This window comes from Micromesistius poutassou (genome assembly GCF_964030765.1).
Source record: "Micromesistius poutassou genome assembly, chromosome: 10".
Lineage (NCBI taxonomy): Eukaryota > Metazoa > Chordata > Actinopteri > Gadiformes > Gadidae > Micromesistius > Micromesistius poutassou.
In genome coordinates, this window is record NC_140280.1 from 5,380,396 (window position 1) to 5,401,839 (window position 21,444).

The 21,444-nt window shown below is 48.1% G+C and overlaps 1 protein-coding gene across 1 annotated transcript; it reads right to left on the reverse strand.

Annotated features, from left to right (window-relative positions):
* Positions 1 to 32: 32 nt before the first annotated feature.
* LOC311353879 (von Willebrand factor A domain-containing protein 7-like) lies at positions 33 to 10,869 on the reverse strand (the record flags this gene model as incomplete). The annotated part of the gene is made up of 16 exons (XM_084473680.1): positions 33 to 440; positions 596 to 889; positions 1,073 to 1,329; positions 1,903 to 1,995; positions 2,604 to 2,750; positions 3,210 to 3,342; positions 3,425 to 3,607; positions 3,691 to 3,807; positions 4,506 to 4,618; positions 4,883 to 5,058; positions 5,201 to 5,387; positions 8,486 to 8,620; positions 8,710 to 8,803; positions 8,892 to 9,164; positions 9,272 to 9,358; positions 10,498 to 10,869. The coding sequence occupies 16 exons, from the start codon at positions 10,867 to 10,869 to the stop codon at positions 33 to 35; spliced, it is 3,069 nt and encodes a 1,022-aa protein (XP_084329806.1).
* Positions 10,870 to 21,444: the final 10,575 nt, after the last annotated feature.

The following is a 21,444-nucleotide window of genomic DNA, read 5'->3' on the forward strand; positions in this document are numbered from 1 at the left end:
CTACCGAACCCAGACCAGGACCCAACCCAGGATCAGACCCAGGCCGGCCAGACCAGGACCAGAGCCAGGACCAGAGCCAGGACCGAGCCCAGGCAGGACGGGGTGAGGGTGGCCCCCGGGGACTGGGCCGCGGGGTTTGGGCCATTGATTCTGTAGGGGCAGGAGCCCACGTTGCCCACGCCGTCCACCGCCAGCAGCTCAGCCTCCGGGGAGCAGCAGGAGGCCTGGTAGGTGACCCTGCTGGTGTTCTGCCCCCCCGAGCCCAGCCCCACCACCGTGGAGTCCAGGGTGCCGTTTCCCTGCAGCAGGGCAAGCCGCGCCACCCCCGACGCGTCCGCCACGTCCACCACCAGCTCCCAGACCCCCGCCAGGCTGCAGTTACCCTCGCAGGCCCCCTCCAGACGGACCAGGGTGCAGGAGGGGGGCTGGAAGTCTGTCACCTGAAGGGAAGAGGAGGAGAGAGGTCAGAGGAGAGGAGGAGAGAGGTCAGAGGGGGGCCTAAACCTCTTTATATATACAGTATATATATATAGGCCAGGCAGCAGTAGCGCTCCACCATCACAACAGCGTTGCCGTGGTGACGGCGTGGCGTTACCGTGTTGACGACGGAGTAGCGCTCCACCGCGTAGTTGGCGTCGGCTCCGCCCGGGGCCTCTGCCTGGATGGTCAGGGTGACATCACTTCCTGAGGGGGTGTTGAGGGGCGCCGAGAGGGTCACCGTCCCGTTGGCCCCGCCCCCAGCCACCAGCTCCAGGCGGGTGGGGAAGGCCGTGACGAAGCCCCGGTCGTCCGTCACCTGGATGGAGAAGTTGCCTCCCACATCGGCCGTCGTCACGGTGAAGCGGACCAGGAATGGTGTTCCCGGAACAATGATGTTGTCCGACTCTGACTACGGAACAGAGGGACTGTCAAGTCAGTTCAGTCACCTCTAATATATACAGTCTGAGTCAGGTTAACCTGTGATATATACAGTCTGAGTCAGTTTAACCTGTGATATATACAGGCTGATGAGTTCTGTTCATTGGTTAAGATGAGTTCTGTTCATTGGTTATTGGTTAAGTTAAAGCCTCACCCTGACGGTGATGTTGGAGCTCCGCAGGACAGTGGGCGCCTGCCTCTGGAAGGCCCCCCCGGAGGCCCCGCCACGGCCCATCACGCGGACGCCGAAGGCTCCCGACGGCACGGCGTCAAAGCGGGCCAGGACCTCGCCCCCGCCCCCGGGCTCCAACCGGCCCCTCACCGCCTCCCCGCCCAGCGGCTCCACCAGCGCCACCTCTGTGATGGAGGCCTCGGAGGCCGTCAGCGACAGCAGCAGGGTCCCGCTCTCCCCTGGGGGTGAAGAGCCAGGCTTGGAGCTCAGTTCATTAATGACATTAACTCTTTTTATTTTCTAATACTTAAAATGTGCCCTTGATTCTGGTTTCACTCACCTTACCTGTTGTTAAGGTGAGTGTTAAGGTGATGTTATTGATCCATTAAAAAGACACCATCAATTCATTTTCTAGGACATTTGTATGTTTATCTACTTCTTGTACATTTCAAAAGTGTTACATTTATACGATTACAACAAAATGACCTTTGTGAAACAAATGTAATCTATGTTCCACATGGAATAGGGGGGTCAGTGTTAGAGGTGGTTAGGGTCAGGGTCAGGAGGGTGAGGGTCAGGAGGGTGAGGGTGAGGGTCAGGAGAGTGAGGATCAGGAGGTTGAGGGTCAGAAGGGTGAGGGTCAAGAGGGTGAGGGTCAAGAGGGTGAGGGTGAGGGTCAGGAGGGTTAGGGTGAGGGTCAGGAGGGTGAGGGTCATGGTCAGGAGGGTTAGGGTGAGGGTTAGGAGGGTGAGGAGGGTGAGGGTCAGGGTCAGATGTGCATTACCTCATTAACAGGAGAGCGGCCCTCTTACCTGCTCTGGGCCGCGCCCCCAACACGTCCAGCCCAGAGAAAGGGCCTTGGGACAACTCCACGAAGTCAAACAGAAAGTCAATGTCGCTCTGGCCTGAGGGAAATACGGTCAGTAAGTACACCAATTAGTAAGAACACCAATTAGTAAGAAAACAAATTAGTAAGAACACCAATTAGTAAGAACCCCAATTAGTAAGTATGCCAATTAGTAAGAACACCAATTAGTAAGAACACCAATTAGTAAGAACCCCAATTAGTAAGTACGCCAATTAGTAAGAACCCCAATTAGTAAGTATGCCAATTAGTAAGAACACCAATTAGTAAGAACACCAATCAGTAAGTACACCAATTATTAAGAACACCAATTAGTAAGAACAATTTGTAAGTACACCAGTTGGTAAGTTCACCAAACAGACATGAACATAGACATGTGACCATCCACCAGATGTTTCCTTGACAATGCAAAAAAAAACATGCTCAGAGATCCGCAGAAGGCAGAACACCTGTTGCACACCAGCAGCCATCTCCACACTGAGGAGAGCTCCCCTCTCCTCACCTGCACACTGATTACTCAATGTGCAACACACACACACACACTCCACAGGTGGTTTAGGCAGAACATATTTAAAGCATGAGCAAATTATTAATTTAATTGTTTTTGTAAGTACATGCACCAAAAGCATACAGCCTCAGGCGTCTTACCTGTGACCTTCAGAGTGTAAGGGTTGGATGACACCAGTTTCACAGTCCAAACTCCCACTTGGGATTTTAGTTGCAACGTCTTCAAATTTCCTACAGACCGGTAAACACCTAATGGTCCGTTCTGCACAGTACTGCTCTGAGACTCGCCTGTTACAAATATGTTGGTTAATAAGTTGTATGATTAGCCTACAAACATCCAATACTTTGTCCATACTAATAGGATAAGGTGAAATGCTGTATGTTATTAATGGTAGTAGTAAAAGGAATGATAAGCATAGGACGCAATCTTCCTCTAGATCCGGTATCTGAGTTTAAGCAAAACTAGTTCCAGGATAAATATGGGGCAAGGCTGACAATTGGCCATGGCAATCAGATGGCCTAGTTGGCCTAGTAGTCTTACTTGCATAGATAAGCATCCAGGCTAAGCATGCAGCCAATACGACAGACAATAGGCCAAGCGTCTATGTTTCTGAAGGGGTTGAGTGGGGTTAGGTCGAGTGAGGTTCTATTGGCGGTACCTGAGGGGTTGAGTGAGGTCGAGTGAGGTTCTATTGGCGGTACCTGAGGGCTTGAGTGAGGATCTATGTGAGGCTCTATTGGCGGTACCTGAGGGGTTGCTGATGGTAAAGCTCAGGGAGCCTCCAGTGATGTAAACAGTCAGACTTCGTACTGACTCGTCCACAGTGAACGAGAAGGTCTCATTTCTCCCTGGGCTCCGGGAGGCCTGGAGAAGAGTCACCTGGGAGAGAACACAACAGAACTCACGCCTCGGTGTTTAAGCTCAGCTGGCCACTGGAGGCTGATGACATGCTTTGTGTTACCAGGGAGGCAGCGGAGGACTCAGTTATAATGCTGATGGCTTCAGATAGCTCGCTCTTCGTTACTTCAATAGCCAGACCTCCTGAGGACTGAGCTAGCTGCCTGTACAGAACAGCTTCAGGTGAGGAGCCTGGGCTGGGCGGGCCACTGTTCGCCTCAGAGGTGCCCGTTAGCATGAAGTTCACCTAAAGAAGGGATGGGTGTTTAATGGATGAACTACAGGTTCCAGACCACAATGTGTTCAAACATCACCAGGGCAGCCTCCTACCACAGTCTGGGTCCTCTCCAGCAGGGCGATCACCGGGCCTTTAAGGTTTGCGTCTTTAGCAGATGCGTCCGTGAAGAGGAAGATCTCAGAATCTGAGGGTGCTGCCGTCAAAGCCAACTGTAACACATGGAGGATTCAAAGGGGTTTGTGGTGGAAAAATCGACATGTTGTTCATTTTATAACTTAGGCCTTGTTTTCTATATTCGCGTATTGTCTTGCCATCCTGCCTTTCCCCAGAGTCGACTATTTATTGACCTTTGTGCTTGATTCAGCCACCTCACCAAGGAGTGATGTCGTCAAAATGTTAACCCATATGCTCTAGTCAGCTGTCCCACCTTCCTCTTCAGAGTCAATCAAAATGTTAACCCATGTGCTCTGGTCAGCTGTCTCACCTTCCTTAGAGTCAACCAATAATATAACCTTTGTGCTTGGGTAAACCGGTCACAAAGGAGAAGACATCCTCTTAGGCACTCTTCTCCTTGATAAGAACACAGGCAACTCTGTGTCTTGGGTAAACATTACTTGATTTGATTATTGACATCTGCAATGTGGGAAGGATCTGAAACGGTATAAATAACTCTGTCAAACTGTATGTCTGGACTCACTCTGCTAGAGAGGAGTCAAATGTATGCATGCATTAAACCTAGGATAATTGTCTGCCAAGTATTGTGTGCTTTTTTGCAGTGAGAAATCTAATCTGTCCTAGACGCAATATCCGTTAAAGGAAATTGCCACAACAGGTTGCAGATAGGACTTCCTCCAATCTTCAAACCTAACAACAGCAGATTGGTGAGGCCCGTGTTGGCGTGCAACACCTTGAGAGCAGAAAGGCTCATCTCAGGGGAGTCACCGCCACCGCTGGCCGTTAGGGCGTTGACTCGAGTCTTGAAGGCTTTTGCGTCGGTGGTTCTCGTCAGCGGCCCAAAGCCTGAGGTTTGGATTGAGACGGGGAACAACACCACTGAATGTCAACACATGACAGATGACATTGGAGTTGTGAATGTCACAAGATTCCAGGACATGACATGTGTGGAATGTTTGAATTACCACTCCTTTTCTTCAGAACCCGTTTTACAGAGGAAAGAGATACCAAAGCAGAGACCAAACATTAGATAACAACAAAGACATACCAAAGCAGAGACCCAACATCAGATAACAACTGACAACATTCCACGTGCCAGTGGTGTCCTACCAGGATCACTGAAGGGAACGAGGATGTAGGCCGAGGGCTCGTTGGGCGTTCCCTCTCTACTGGTCACCAGTGTCTCCGTCGCCGCCTTCACTGCCTGCAGGTCATCACTCATGCTCTCTGTGGTGTCGACCACAAAGACCAGTGCCTTGCTGGAGCCGCTGAACACGCCCATCATCCTGAGGCCAGCATGGGAGACCGCAGTGGAGAGGCCAGCATTAACAGGCTTCAACAACAGTAAACCATCTCTGAGGTCCGGCAGACCTCCTACTGTAGGAGGTCCTGGCCTGAACCCTCCCTGAGCCCCGGTAGGCCTCCTACCGTAGGAAGTCCGTGTCCCCGGCGGCACGGCCCACGTCGGCCAGCAGCGCGGCAGTGGCGGCGGTGGCCAGGCGGGCGGCGGCGCTGTGCAGGTGCCCGTGGCTGGCCGAGTACGTGTCCTTGTTGATCCCCCCGCTGGGCTCCAGGGTGCTGGTCTGGTCCGGCCCCCCGCCGTGGCTACACTTCCCTGTTCACCGTTGAGTGCGGAACAGAAAGGACTGTTAACTTAACAAATGGGTAAAGATTTGTTATCGGCCGAATGGAGTTTGGACTAGGTGAAAGACAAAGAGAAAGGTATCAAAGGGAGTCAAGAAGGGTGGAATTAGAGCCAAAAAAGGGAAAGGGAAAAGAATAAACACTGCACACTTCCCTCTATTATACTAGCCAATGTGAGCTCTCTGTGCAACAAAACTTATGAACTGCAAGCCGATGTCAACTACATGTATGAGTATCGGACCACATCTGTTCTGGCATTTACTGAAATGCTGAGCGATGCAAATGACAAACTGCATATTGATGGATTTGAATCCCCCATATGTCTAGATCGAGATACCATGCTCACAGGCAAAAAAAAAAAAAAAAAAAAGTTTGCTTATATGTCAACAAGAGCTGGTGCAGGACAACTGTTGTTTGGGAAACAGTGTCCAATGACATTGAACTGCTGGCTGTTTCACTGCGTCCCTTTTACTTACCGAGGGAATTTCCACAACTTTTTTAAATTCTAGTCTACATTCATCCCAGAGCTAAAGAATCCTCAGCCATTGACTGTATTAGAAAAACAATAGATAAACTTGAACTTATATCCCCAGACGCCCCTAAATTCATTTAAGGTGATTTTAATCAATGCTCAGTAGTCTGATCTCTTAAAGGTTTTTAGCAATATATTAACTGTCCCACGCGTTCAGGAAAGACACTGGATAAATGTTATGGATCAGTGCCAGAAGCATATAAAGCCATCCCCTTCTTGGTTTTTCTGATCACCTAAGGAAGGACATCAAGCATTGGACTGCTGACAGCATCGAGAAGCTGCAAGGATGCTTTGAGACCACCGATTGGTCCATACTGACATCGTCTTCCAGTGTTCTAAACAAGCAGGTGGACACAGTATCATCTTATATCTCTTTCTGTGTGGATAATATTATACCTACTAAGAGGGTTACAATATTTCCTAACAACAAACCCTGGGTAACCAAGAACCTAAAGGTTCTTGGTTATTTTGAACAAAAAAAAGAGGGTCTTCTTCACCGGCTCTGAGATGGAAAAGAAAGAGGTCAACAGAGAGGTCAAGCGTGCAATAAAAAAGGCCAAATTGAGATATAAAAACAAGGTGGAGAGAACATTTGCCCAGGGCAACCTCCACACTGCATGGCAGGGCCTTAAATGTATGGCAGCAGTTAACTCCAGTCCTGGCAGTGGCAAACCCATACAGCAGGCCTATTCAACTAGCGGCCCGTGGGCCGTATACGGCCCTTCTTATTTTTTTTCTGGCCCGCAAGAGGTTGCCTGCAAAAAAAAAAAAAAAGCCTTTTTTTTTTTTGGTTTGCATTCGTTTTATTTATCATATTACAGTGTAATATATAATATATTATAATATGTAATATATAATATTAAATCTGTTATACACATGCCTATAAGGCTCTGTCTGCTGTCACCTATTGGCTCAGTCAAGCTCACGTTGCATTTTATGCTGGCGGGCCACGGAGAAAGTCACTTAAGCTAGGCTAACAACACGCTTCAAGATGTCTCTCTCCAAGCCAAAAAAACGTATGATTGATTGTGAAAATCGCCAATTCAAAAGCGAATGGACCGACAAATATTTATTAACAAAAAATGTTATAATGACAAGATTAAAAGTGAAGAAGGAATGTGTCTGACAAGTTTATTCCATGTAGTAGTACTATATCTATTAAGTTAACACTACTTTAAGTACGATTTATTTGGAGCGATTTATTGACATAGTTTTACTGTGTTTAATGTGTGGCCCCTGAACCCCCAGTGTTTTTCCTTTTTGGCCCACTTGTTAAGGAGGTTGAATAGCCCTGCCATACAGGTTGCAGGCTGCAGCACGACCTCACTACCTAATTGCCTGAACATGTTGACCAGGGTACTGGTCAACAATACCTTTTCTGATGTCCGGATCACGTCAACAGGTTCACCACAAGGATGTGTCCTCCCTCCTCTACATCCTCTACACCGATGACTGTAGGTCTACTCAGCCAAACTGTCACATGGTGAAGTTTGCTGATGACACAGTCGTCCTGTCTCTGCTCTCAGACTCCCTCCATGATCACAGCTCAGCTCTGCAGGAGTTTGTGGAATGGTGTGAGATGTCCTGTCTAGAGCTGAATGTGAGTAAAACCAAGGAGATGATAGTGACCTTCTCCGCCAAGCGGAGGCAGTTGGCTGTGGCAGTCACTATCAACCATCCAGGGGAAGCCAGTTGAGGTTGTAGAGGAGTATAAATACCTTGGGACTATCTTTGACAACCAGCTGAAGTTTTCCACCAACACAGAGGACATTCTGAAGAAATGCCATCAGCGGCATTATCTGCTTAGGAAACTAAAATCATTTGATGTAAGCAAGGACATTCTAGCTACTTTTTACTATTCACTCATTGAAACTGTCATAACATTTTCCTTCACTTGTTGGTTTTACTCCATTAGTCTTCAAAATAGAAACCGCTTACATCAAACTGTTAAAGTCTGCTCCAGAATTATTGGACACCCCCTGAGAGCTCTGTCTACACTATGCGATCAGCAGACCTTGAAGATTGCCTGTAGGATCTTCGTGATCCATCGCATTCTGTCTTCATCATTCGAGTGGCTCCCCTCAGGGCGCAAACTCTGCTGTCCTGGCTGTAGGACCCAGTGGAGGAAGGTGACCTTTGTCCCCAGGACTGTTCTGCTCCTAAACTCCCAGCCCTCCCTCCACCCCCAAGTACACCACACATTAGACTGATGATGACTGATGCACTCATCCCATCCCCCTTCCCCCTATTTTATATATTACTATTTATTTATACATTTATTGATGATGTACTGTATATGGTGGAATATGCTGCTCTTTGTGCCATTTAATTTCCCCTTGGGGATGAATAAAGTGCTTTGAAACTTGAAACTTGAAATCATGACATGACTATGTGTCCACCCTGGCCCTGACCCCTGACCCTGACCCAGGAAGTACAACACATGGTACTAGTCCCCCTGACCCAGGAAGTACAACACATGGTACTATTCCCCCTGTAGAGCCGGAGGAAGGCACCCAGCTATCTGTTGATGTCCTCACCGGGGGGTTTTGTAGAGACCAGCGGCACGATGGTGAAGTACCCCGAGGTCAGGACCCCCTCCCGCAGGACGTCCTCCAGGATGTTGTCGGAGCAGTCCTCGCCCACACAGCTCCGGCAGGTGGGCCGGCTCTCCGCTGGGGACAGAGCGCACATGGTTAGGTTTGGCTCAGTTGAGTATATGTTCAGTCTCTGTTCCCGAACACGGAGCCCGGGATCCTCTCACCTGCGATGTTCCCCAGGTCAGCGTCGGCGCGGAGCAGGCTGGGATTGGGCAATCGGTTCCCCAGTTCCACCCAGTTGCTGTGGCTGTAGAAGTCCTTTATATCACAAAGATGATGAAATGGGGGGCCGTGGGTATCACAGAACATCAGTATGTTGAGTCTGGGGGGGGGGGGGGGGTAGTACCTGTAAGGGGTGCAGAATCTCTCCCAGCATCTCTCTGGCTGTCTCGAAGTTGCCCTCTCTGTTGCTGGCCTTGACGGCCGTCAGACCAGTGGCGATGATTCTCCTCCCACCAAGAAACATCTCGTCGTCGAAGTGGAAGCTGGCGTTGAGGGGGTGGCGGAGATCCACCTGCACGTTCTTTAGCTTGATGCGCTTGATGGCCTTGCGGAGACTCTTGGAGGAATCTGCCGAGGAGCATGCCACTGCAACGGCCCCTGCAGTCAGGGGCCGTGGCTACACACACACACACACACACACACACAACACACACACACACACACACTTGAGTATGTGTATTTTAACATTTTAAAGAGATCAATTCGCAGGCGACCCATACTTACAGGAAAGGTAAAAACTGTTCCCACAGATTGTGCAATATCGCGGCAAGCCAGAAGCGTAGCACTTAATATTGCTTCTTCAGTTATTTCCTGGTGATTCAGGGAATCCCCGGGCAATATGGCAAAGCCGAGAGCCCCGGGGTTCAGCAGAACGCAGCAGACAGCGAAATACGACGATGCCCTCATTTCTTAAGACAGCGGTGAACCTCCAGGAGAGCAGATGGACTATGGATCACGGTTGGAGACATAATGAATGTGGTGTCGCCAAAAGCGCACCACGCCTCCGCCCACGCCATCCTAATAAGGTGTAGCAGCATTCCATTTAAACGTGAGAAAATTACTTTCAAATTTCTGTTTCATCCCATACCGCTTTTGTCCGGAATCTCTTATTTTTATAAAATGTTTACATTTCTACTGTGTATTGAAAATTCGCCGCGCCTTTGAAACGACCACACTTAAAATATGTCGCCAGCCCGGTTTTCTAATAGCTTATTGAGCGCCTCTCTGCCTTCACGCCGTCGCGATGGGCTTGTGCTGACCACTGACCCCTGCTGTACTGCATTGGCCACTATTGCCAACACAATAACAATACAAATACATTGTAGGCCTACTGCCTACGCATAAAACAATTCCAGGTAAAAAGATGTTGGGAAGTTAAATCGGTATTAAAGGTGTCCCTTTTTCCCCAACGTGCTGATCAGGAGTGATAAGTCATCACAAGCCTCGCCCTGTGACAGTGCCTACCAGTTGGTACAGATCACTGGGTAGTCTCGGAGACTGGTCTATCCGGCACACATGTGGGTGGAGTCGGTGGACACAAGATTTTAAACTGTGCTCTAAATGGTAGGCTATTAAAAAGCTATTCAAAAGGTATTAAAAAGTATTTCAATTACATATTGGAAACCTGCAGATACACTGATCGGCCCAGAGCTCCACCACTGTTGGCTGATCTGAGCGCAGTCGTTATGAACACAAAAACTAAGATTCTCGTCGGAACCTGAAGAAAAACAAGCAGACCAGTTCCCCAAATCATCAGTTTTATCAAATACCGTTTCATCAAAGACTGTACACTAACAGACAAACCCATGGTCAGTAAACAAAGATACAAATCCATTAAATCAATCCCACCCGTTTACAATTCACACACACATGCTGCTATTGCAGTAGACAGAACCAGCGGAACCAGCAGTCAACGCTGAGCCAGCGCCACCAAACCCATCATGGCGGACTGCCAGAAGTAATAAGGGCGGGGTGTTCTCGGCCCCATCGTCGCTCCAGAGGTCGGCGGCACTCCAGAGGTTGGCCTCACTCCGGGGGTCGGCGTCACTCCGGGGGTCGGCGTCACTCCGGGGGTCGGCGTCTCTCCGGGGGTCGGCGTCTCTCCAGAGGTTGGCCTCACTCCGGGGGTCGGCGTCTCTCCGGGGGTCGGCGTCACTCCGGGGGTCGGCGTCTCTCCGGGGGTCGGCGTCACTCCGGGGGTCGGCGTCTCTCCGGGGGTCGCCGTCACTCCGGGGGTCGCTGTCTCTCCGGGGGTCGGCGTCTCTCCGGGGGTCGGCGTCACTCCGGGGGTCGTCCTCTGAACGGTTAATGGAGAGATTCATTTTGGATTCATGTGTTCAGAATGCAGATAGCGATCTGGAATGACCTTTTATTTAGTATTCCATCCTCGAAGTTGTTATTGATTATATCAATCATTATATTATATAGGCCTACAGTACATATATAATATTACACGGCTCTTCTCAATGCTGGGCCTTCCCGACTTCCGGCAGTCAATTATTTTTCGATAATTGATCGTTGCATATAATGGCCGCTGTCAAGGAAAGTGGATTTTTTGCCTCTGATTCACGTCTTTCGTATCACTCCGCAAGTAGTCCGGTAACTTATCAACCCCAGCGTATTCGGTTGCTAAGTGACGTCAACGTTTTTGCCGGACTATTTCTCTGCTGATCAACACTACAAATGCTGGTAACAAATAAATTATAAAAAGACACACCGTGTGAAGTTATTTTTTCATTTTGGCAAGTAGCCGTGTAATAAGCGGGATAATGTACATATTATATATTATATCAATCATTCTGGATCAGCTGCCTCATCCACTATCTCAGATGTGTTGTTTACAACAGTTTAACTCAAAGTGTCTGTAAGCGACATTATTTGACCACATTGCTTACACCATCTTCAGTAGGAGAGTAATAATAAAGCAATAATAAATTAAATGTGTCTCATGTTACCAACACAGCGGGAATCATCCTACTAATCAGTTAATTACCAGCAAACCAAGTCAATCAATGGTTAGTAACCTTGGTAACGATAGAAAATCTCAAAACGAGGTAGTTGGTGTCGTTGCTCCCCGGGGCGCGGGCCTGGAGGGTCAGGGTGACCGCGGTCCCGCTGGGGGTGGCGGGGGGCGCCCTGAGGGTCACAGTGCCCTTGGCAGAGCCCGTCCCTTCCCGGGGCAGGAGGCGGGGGAAGGCTGAGGCGAAGCCCCGGTCGTTGGTGGCCTGGATGGTGAAGTGTCCTCCTGATCCGCTGGACTCCAGCCTGAAGGGGACGGAGAAGGTCTCTCCGGGCTCCACAAGGCCGCCGCCCGATGAGGTCTGAATGGGTGAGGGTCAGAAGAGATGCAACAGGATTATCTCTCTCTCTAGCTGTCATCTAACCAGTGGCCACTCAAAGCACTTCACAATTATGGCAACATTCACCCATTCATACACACATTATAGCCACGCCCCCTCACCGCTATAGCCACACACCCTCACCGCTATAGCCACACCCCTCACCGCTATAGACACGCCCCCTCACCGCTATAGCCATGCCCCCTCACCACTATAGCCACACCCCCTCACCACTATAGCCACGCCCCCTCACCACTATAGCCACACCCCTCACCGCTATAGCCATGCCCCCTCACCACTATAGCCATGCCCCCTCACCACTATAGCCACGCCCCCTCACCACTATAGCCACACCCCTCACCGCTATAGCCACACCCCTCACCACTATAGCCACACCCCCTCACCGCTATAGCCACACCCCCTCACCACTATAGCCACACCCCTCACCTCTATAGCCACACCCCCTCACCGCTATAGCCACGCCCCCTCACCACTATAGCCACGCCCGAGGCTCTGACGCGGCCCTGCGACTGGCGTTGGAAGGCGGCGGTTGGCGGCCCCGTTCCGCCGGCCCGCCCCGTCACCAGCACCACGAAGTCCCCTGAGGGGGCGGAGTCAAAGCGGGCCAAGAAGTCTCCTCCCCCCAGAGCCTCCAGGGTACCGTTCACCCCCCCTGACCCGGCGGCCTCCACCAGCATGACGGAGGTCAGTGTGCCGGGGTCAGAGGTCAGCGAGTCGGGGTCAGAGGTCAGTGAGGCCGGGTCAGAGGTCACCGAGCCGGGGTCAGAGGTCAGTGAGGCCGGGTCAGAGGTCACCGAGCCAGGGTCAGAGGTCAGCGTCAGTAGCAGCGTCAGGTTCCTTCCTGAAGGAACCGTACCGACGAGATGAGGGATGATAACACCATACTGTATATAATATATATATATATATCATGATATATATATATATCATATACATATATATATACTAAATATAATGTATATGATATTATATATATAGGATATACATCAGCATATTGATCAAGGTTTACCAGCTGCAGGACGGTTCTCTACAACATCAAACCCTTCAGAAGCTCCCTGGAAGAACTGCACAAAGTCAAAGAGGACGTCGACTCCACTCTGACCTGGGAATCAGACCGGGGACTGCAGGTCAAGACACTCACAGGGTTAAGGTTCACGATGGACAGTTTGGATTCATTACATTCATGGACATTCATTTTATATCTATAAAAATAGATAGCAAAATAAAAGCCGGCTTGTCTTACCTACGATCTTCAGGGAGTAAGGGTCAGCTGAAAGCAGCATGATCTCCCAAACTCCAACTGATGGAATCATCTGCAAAGTTCTGAAATTACCCACAACCGTCTCCGTGGCTACAGAGTTATTAGGGCTGTCCATACTTTGTGAAACACCTTGAAACAGATAATCAGAGATCAATTCAAGTGACAGATAATCACAGATCAATTCAAGTGACAGATAATCACAGATCAATTTAGGTGCAGACTAATAATCGTTCATGGATTGAACAATGTTGACATTGTGTTCAGGGTATAATCATCCCTACAGATGCAACTACAAGAACATATTCCATTTACACATCGTGGGAAATCTTTATAAATGCGAGCGTTACATCCTAAGAAGATGTAATGTAGCCCCGAGTTAAGGACACTCCCAGTGATAGAGTTACCTGAGGGGCTGGTCAGGGTAAAGTTACGGACACTCCCAGTGATGTAAGCAGTGAGGTTTCCCACTGACTCGTCCACAGAGAAGGAGAAGGTCTCATCTCTCCCTGGACTCCTGACGGCCTGAAGAAGAGTCACCTGAGAGGAAGAGAACACAACAGAAGGTGTTGTTTTATGTATTTAAGCTCAGCTAGCATTTGAACCTGATCCACTTGGATGATGGTGCTACCAGAGAGGCTACAGAGGTTTCTGTGACGAGGGCCATGGCCTCGGAGAGCTGGCTCTTCGTCACATGGATGGCCTGACCTCCAGAAGCGTGGGCCAGATCCGTGTAGAGTTGGGCTTCAGAAGAAGACATTTGACCAATCTGACCAGTCTGGTTCTGCCCGCTCACTTCCCAACGGTGACGTAACGAGAAGAGGAACGGGCCAGTGAGCATAAAGTTCACCTTAAAAACAAACGGCAGTTCGATGAGATAAGTCAAATGTTTTTAAGTATATTAAGACCAGTATTGGACGCAACCTACCACTGTCTTGGTCCGTTCCATCAGTGCCACCACTGTGTCTGTTAGATGATGGTCTTTTGCAGTTGCATCAGTGAAGAGGAAAATCTCTGAACCAGGGGGCGCACCCGTCAAGGCCAACTACAAAGGAGAGCAGAGGTGGGAGTGAGTATAGCTTCTGATTTCACCAACAACAATGAGAACAACAGCAAGCTGATCTGAGTCTCTCTGAAAGAGCATCCAGAACCAGCGCACCTGGAGCCCCGACAGGGCCAGCTCAGGGTAATCTCCTCCACCAGCGGCCGTCATGTTGCTCAACCAAGCCTTGAAGACGTTGGGGTCTGTGGTCGTCATAAGGGGACCGAAGTCTGTCCAAGATCAGATGGACAGAAACAAACCAGACAAAATAACTGCTTGTAAATTATTCTGTCTCGGTTGAGTGGATTTCCATTATGCTCTTAGTTTGATAAAGATATGTTCATTTGCAATCAATCAATCAATCAGTCAACCAAGCAATCGATCAATCCATGAATTCTTTCTCTCTCCCATGAGGATGAAGGGTCGCTCCATCAGACAAAGAGGAACTATGTTTTAAACACCCGCTTCCAAGTGGTGCAGATAAACACAAAGTAGTGTGGTATGGGCACAGAACAATGACCACACAGCCTCCTACCTGACCACAGCCTCCTACCTGACCACAGCCTCCTACCTGACCACAGCCTCCTGACCACAGCCTCCTGATCACAGCCTCCTACCTGACCACAGCCTCCTGGTCACAGCCTCCTACCTGACCACAGCCTCCTACCTGATCACAGCCTCCAACCTGGACCACCTCCTACCTGGATCATCTCCTTCTACCTGGACCACCTCCTACCTGGACCACATCCTACCTGGATCATCTCCTCCTACCTGGATCACTGAAGAGAACGAGGAGGTAGAGCGACGGTTCATCGGGCGTTCCCACTTTGCTGTCGATGAGCGCGGCGGTGACGCTCTTCACAGCAGCGATATCATCACCCATACTTCCTGTCGAGTCGATCACAAAACACAGAGCTCTGTTGGATCCCTTGGAGATGCCCAGCATGCTGAGAGTGGAGAGGAGACATGAAGAAAGGAGCATTCACTGTGAGATTCCTTCTAGACCAGGCAGTCTTTATGGTCACCACACCACATGACAGGAATACCCAAACAAAAATAATCTGATTGCAATAACATTTGAGCTGCTTGCCGAGATGATGCAAAAATCTGGTTTATATAATATAAATATACATAAATATATGTAAATATATCTATCATATCTCTACTTTATCCCTTCTGACTAGAGTGAGTTCTGGGAGGGGTGTGGTGGGGGCCACGCCCCTGGATAGAGCCTTAAGTGCACCTTAAGGGTGAGACTGACTCCAAAACAAACGAATAGTGAACAGTCTGCGTACCGAAGGAAGTCTGTGTTCCCGGCCGCCCCACGGATGTCGTCTAGCAGCTCGATGGTCGCTGTTGTAGCGAGCCGGGCGGCGGTTTGGTGCACGTGTCCGTGTTCGGCCGTCGGCTCGTCTTTATTGATCCCACCTGTCGGCTCTGTGTTTCTCGTTCGGTCGAAATCCCCTCCATGGCTGCACTTTCCTGTTCCACAAAGTGACCAATTTTAAAGGAGCAACATAATGTCCTTCATTCCCAATAAAGTTAAACACAGGACGAGTTGATTCCATTGTCTTGACTCCACTGAGCTCAGAACACCTTAAATCCATCCATGTTGTTTTGTTTAAAGGTGCGTGTGTATGATTTGGCTACATCTAGCGGTCAGCAGATTGCAACAAACTAAATACCAACCTGTGTCTGATTTGTTATTTTTGCCATATATGTCTACATATATGTTTACATATATGTCTACATATATGTCTATATATGTCTATAGAGAGAAGAGTATAAGAGTCGGGGTTCACTGCTGGTTTTCCACGTGTCGTGTTGTGTTGAAGTGAAGGAATTTTGTAATTTAGTCTGTAAAACTATTGGTCACAGTTTACATAAAAAATGTAAAACACTTTCTATCTAGAGCCCTTTTCTCCATCATGGGTTACTGTAATCATTGAGACATAAAGGTTCATTCTAACAGAACCAAAAACCCCTTTTAATGGAATAATACACCAAATAAAACATACTTATGAATATTAGATTTAATTTCTGCCAACTCCGTTCTGCTAGATGCTACTCAATTCTGCAACTTCATTCTAATAAAGGGATAAAATGTTTCTTCTTACAGATCTACACTCACAATATCGCTCTTAAAGCTTCAATGAATGCAATATATTTAAAGACAAAGGGAGAATTTACCAGCTGGTTTGGATGAAGAAAGGAGGCCAAAATATCCTGAAGTCAGTATTTGGTCATGAATAATGTCTTCTCGGATATTGTTGGTGCAATCCTTTCCAACACAGTTTTGACAGGTGGGCCTGTTCAAATCTGAAAAAGTTTCACAACAAAACAAACGGCCAAGACTTATTAATTTAATGTGTCTTTAGGGACTTAAGGGTTTGATGGATTGATAATAATCGATTATTACCTATGTTTCCAATCTTGGTGCCAGCTGTGATGAGGTTTCGGTTGGGTTCCACATATCCCAGCTCTACCCAGTTACTGTGGCTGTAGAAATCCTCCAGATTAAAAAGAAAAAGTAATTATTATTATTATTATTTAAAATATATAAAGGAATGTGTTATTTAACTTTTGTGACACTATATAATATTGCTTCTAATTATACATTGACTACTGTATAAGTATTGAAGTTGAGCCCTTTATAAGATATTAATACTAGAAACTTTATCCAACGCTGCACATAACCACGGCGACAAAACCTTTTAATATCAATCAGATCTGATATCAGATCATTTTCTGTGATCAGGTTTCAGACTGCCCACCCAGATCAGGTCTGATCCAGATTGAGACTTTACAAGCTGACCGTATGTATCCATGCTTTAACTATATAGCTCTACACACATATATATATATAGCTCATATAGATCTACATATATATATATATATATATATATATCTACTGGACACAAGAACAATACTTAGTATACTGGAAGTAGAGACATTAAAGCCATTTCTTTAAGAAGTCTGTTTAAAACTACTTTTTAAAATATTGTGTTTATTATTACATTTGTGAAGACAGTTATAATAAGCTAATTTATATTTCATTCTTCTTTATATTTATTTTATAATTAATGATTAATCTGCCCAGTTCATATTCCTACAGTTTGAACTACGACATTTAAATAATTGGTCTAAATGATAAGATTTGATATTGTTTTAGAATGACTTTATACTTTATAGGCCATATAAGCCCATTTGTGATACGAGACAGAACATTTGAATGTATTGTTCTTCAGGTAGCCATATATGATGTTATTATTGTATTATTATAGAGACCTGCAGGGAGTGGGTGATTTCTCCCAGTTTCTTCCGGGCGGAGACGAAGTTCTCCCGCCTGTTGCTGGCATTGATGACCTCCAGGCCGTCCGTGATGAAGCCCCTTCCGGCCTCGAACATCTCATTGTCAAAGTGGAACTCGGCATCGGACATGTGTCTTATGTCCACGCGCTTGTTCGTCGTCTGGATCTCTCTGATGGCTTTGAGGAAACTCTTTGTTGATGCTGCAGCGTCACACGCTCGAATCACACGCGCCACTGTTAGATGCGACGGCTGAGCAAGCAAGCACACACACACACACACACACACACACACACACACACACACACACACACACACACACACACACACACACAGTGTAAATGGTTTGACTTGAAGGCTGAAGATGCTCCGTGTCGGACAGATGGTTCCTCACCGGCAGGGTGAAGGCCCGGCCCTCAGCCTCCGCCAGGCTCCGGCAAGTCCGGACAACGGCGTCCAAGACCGCGTTCTGGGTGATCCCCTGGTGGGTCTGGGGGGTCTGGGGGATCTCCTGGTGGGTCCGTGGGGGCTCGGTGATCCTAAACGCTATGGCCCCTGTCAGAAACACGAGGGCCAGCGCCCTCCAGCACTCAGTGGACCTCATTCTCAGGCTGCTTGGGACAACCTCAGAAAAAAAACTTTAAAAAAAACCTGGATATTTTATTACAAAAAGATATGTTTATATTATTTTATGAAATGCTTTGAGGCTATTTAAAAAATATCAATCAGATCGATGGCATATTGTAACCTTACATCCGTTAGCTCCGTCCCCGAAGTAACTCAAGAGAAAATAGTCTGGTTTCATAGTTCATCAGACCGGCTCACACAACCCGCCCAACGAGTCCGACCCCACCAAAACAGATGCTGAGCTGTGTGTTCTGTATAGAGAGAGAGAGAGAGAGAGAGAGAGAGAGAGAGAGAGAGAGAGAGAGAGAGAGAGAGAGAGAGAGAGAGAGAGAGAGAGAGAGAGAGAGAGAGAGAGAGAGAGAGAAGGAGAAAGAAAAAGATAAAGAGACATGGGCAGTGCACTGTGGTTGTAATCCTACCTCCATTCACCTCCTAATCCCTCGTTCTCAGTAAATCCTCAATGCAGCAACATGGACCATCACTATAACCCATTAATAAAACTAGTTAGTATATACTACATGTTAACCGATGACGCAATTTGATTTGTTCGGATATTGCACTCAGGATATTGCACAATATCCCGAGATTGGGATCTCAAACTCGGGAAATTGTTTTCGGAGCACACATGACGGTCGTCACGCTAATAAAAACAAATATATCCCGGAAAAAAGTGTTATCTTGTTTATTTTTGGAGTGTTCACGTGTAGTATATACTAAAACAATTATTCACCTCAGGCTCTGTGAATCACCTTTGGTGAATAATTGTTGAATGTACAGAATGTCACCACCTTTAATGTAACGGTCGCAGTACTATTTCAAAATCAGGAGCCTGTTATACAGTTGGAGTGAATAGTAGTTAGTTAAGGTCTAATGAGTTGCTGTTGCTGATTGAAGTGAATAGTAGTTAAGTTCTAATGAGTTGCTGTTCTAATTGTTTCACTGGAGATCACCAGAGAATGTCTAATATGAAGAGAACTGGCACTCTCTGGTGACTTCCAGTTTCTGAACTGACATCTCTGTCCATGTGAGGGCACTTGCCAGTGAGTGCAGAATGAATGGGAGTCGACGGGGTTTCACCCTCAAATTCCACTTTTCTCAGGGTGTAATTTTTTGTCAAGTAATTTGAGAGTCACATTCAGAATCAATAACAAGGGAAATGGTTAGTCTGTCCATGAATAATAGCGCTGTCTACTGGCAGGGGCTGGACGTACAGGGGTCTGCCCTAACAGGGGTCTGACCTAACAGGGGTCTGCCCTAACAGGGGTCTGACCTAACAGGGGTGTGCCCTAACAGGGGGCGGACCTAACAGGGGTCTGCCCTAACAGGGGGCGGACCTAACAGGGGTCTGCCCTAACAGGGGGCGGACCTAACAGGGGGCGGACCTCACAGGGGGCGGACCTCACAGGGGGCGGACCTCACAGGGGGCGGACCTGGACGTGAAAATAAAACAACCATGGAAGGGCAGCTTAAACAGGGAGACCAGCAGGAGACAGCAGGGGAGAGCCCAGCAGAGGAGAGACCAGCAGGAGACAGCAAGGGAGAGACCAGAAGGAGACAGCAGGGGAGAGACCAGCAGGAGACAGCAGGGGAGAGACCAGCATGAGACAGCAGGGGAGAGACCAGCAGGAGACAGCAGGGGAGAGACCAACAGGAGACAGCAAGGGAGAGACCAGCAGGAGACAGCAGGGGAGAGACCAGCAGGGGAGAGACCAGCAGGAGACAGCAGGGGAGAGACCAGCAGGGGAAAGACCAGCAGGAGACACACACTTGCCGAGGCGACAATTATGTCAACAAAACAAAATGACAAGAATACCCAGACGGGGGTTTGAATAATACTTTGACCTTAAGAAGTCTACATTGGAAACAAAACCCAACACAAACCAATGCTAATGCTAATGCTAACACACCACCAGTAGCCAGGGGCCATGAAGGCTTTGGAGGAAATAGGCCATCAGTCCGGGTTCTGTCACACTGTCCATCAGCCAATCATAACGCAGCATTCATGCTAACGGGCTGTGTATGGAGAGGATTGGACCAATCGGATGCTATATTGGATAGTTGTACTCATGGTATTAATGTTGATGTAACTGTTCCATAATGGTGAACTTTATGGAACAAAGATGAGGAATGGAGACGCATGACCACACAATAAATACTAAAATGACTTTATTACAGTTAGTTCTTAAGCCAGTAGCCCCCTTCCAACAAAAAAATAGTAATTACAAACTAAATATGACATGTATCCCCTAAACTTTAATTTACTTTATACACTGTAGATCACTTAGTCTTAGCATGTCTTCTGTCGGACATTCTGCTCATATTTTGTGTTGCACATCACTCATCAGTTGAATACCGGTTAATGCCGGTTAATGCCGGTTAATGCAGCTCTGGAACGAGGGTCAGAACATGAGATCCACCAACGACAGGAGAGAAGGCAAAAGGAATGCGGATAAAACAGACGTAGAGATGCAGACCTGTGGCCCCTTCAGCCAATCACAACACAAGGCGGAGCCTCCATCAGTGCCGTCAGTGAGCTGTCCATCAGAGCCGTCAGTCGGCTGTCATCAGAGCCGTCAGTCAGCTGTCCATCAGAGCCGTCAGTCAGCTGTCCATCAGAGCCGTCAGTCAGCTGTCCATCAGAGCCGTCAGTCAGCTGTCCATCAGAGCCGTCAGTCAGCTGTCATCAGAGCCGTCAGTCAGCTGTCATCAGAGCCGTCAGTCAGCTGTCATCAGAGCCGTCAGTCAGCTGTCATCAGAGCCGTCAGTCAGCTGTCATCAGAGCCGTCAGTCAGCTGTCATCAGAGCCATACATAAACAAGAGAACTGAACTGAACCAGACTGGCTCCTGCATTTGTTCCGGTTCTGGTTTGCCCCAAGAACAGCAACAAAAACATTTTGAAATGAGGTGGAAAAGAAAAGTGGACTTTAAAAGAGGCTCATCAGAGCAGCCATGTTGAGGGTTAGGAGGGTTATGGTAAGGGTTAGGGTTAGGGTTAGCCCTAACCTCAGGTGGCTAGGGTTAGCCCTAACCTCAGGTGGCTAGGGTTATCCCTAACCTCAGGGGGATAGGGTTAGGGTTATCCCTAACCTCAGGTGGCTAGGGTTATCCCTAACCTCAGGGGGATAGGGTTAGGGTTATCCCTAACCTCAGGTGGCTAGGGTTAGGGTTATCCCTAACCTCAGGTGGCTAGGGTTAGGGTTATCCCTAACCTCAGGGGGATAGGGTTAGGGTTAGCCCTAACCTCAGGTGGATAGGGTTAGGGTTAGCCCTAACCTCAGGTGGAATGAAGAGGAGGCAGGA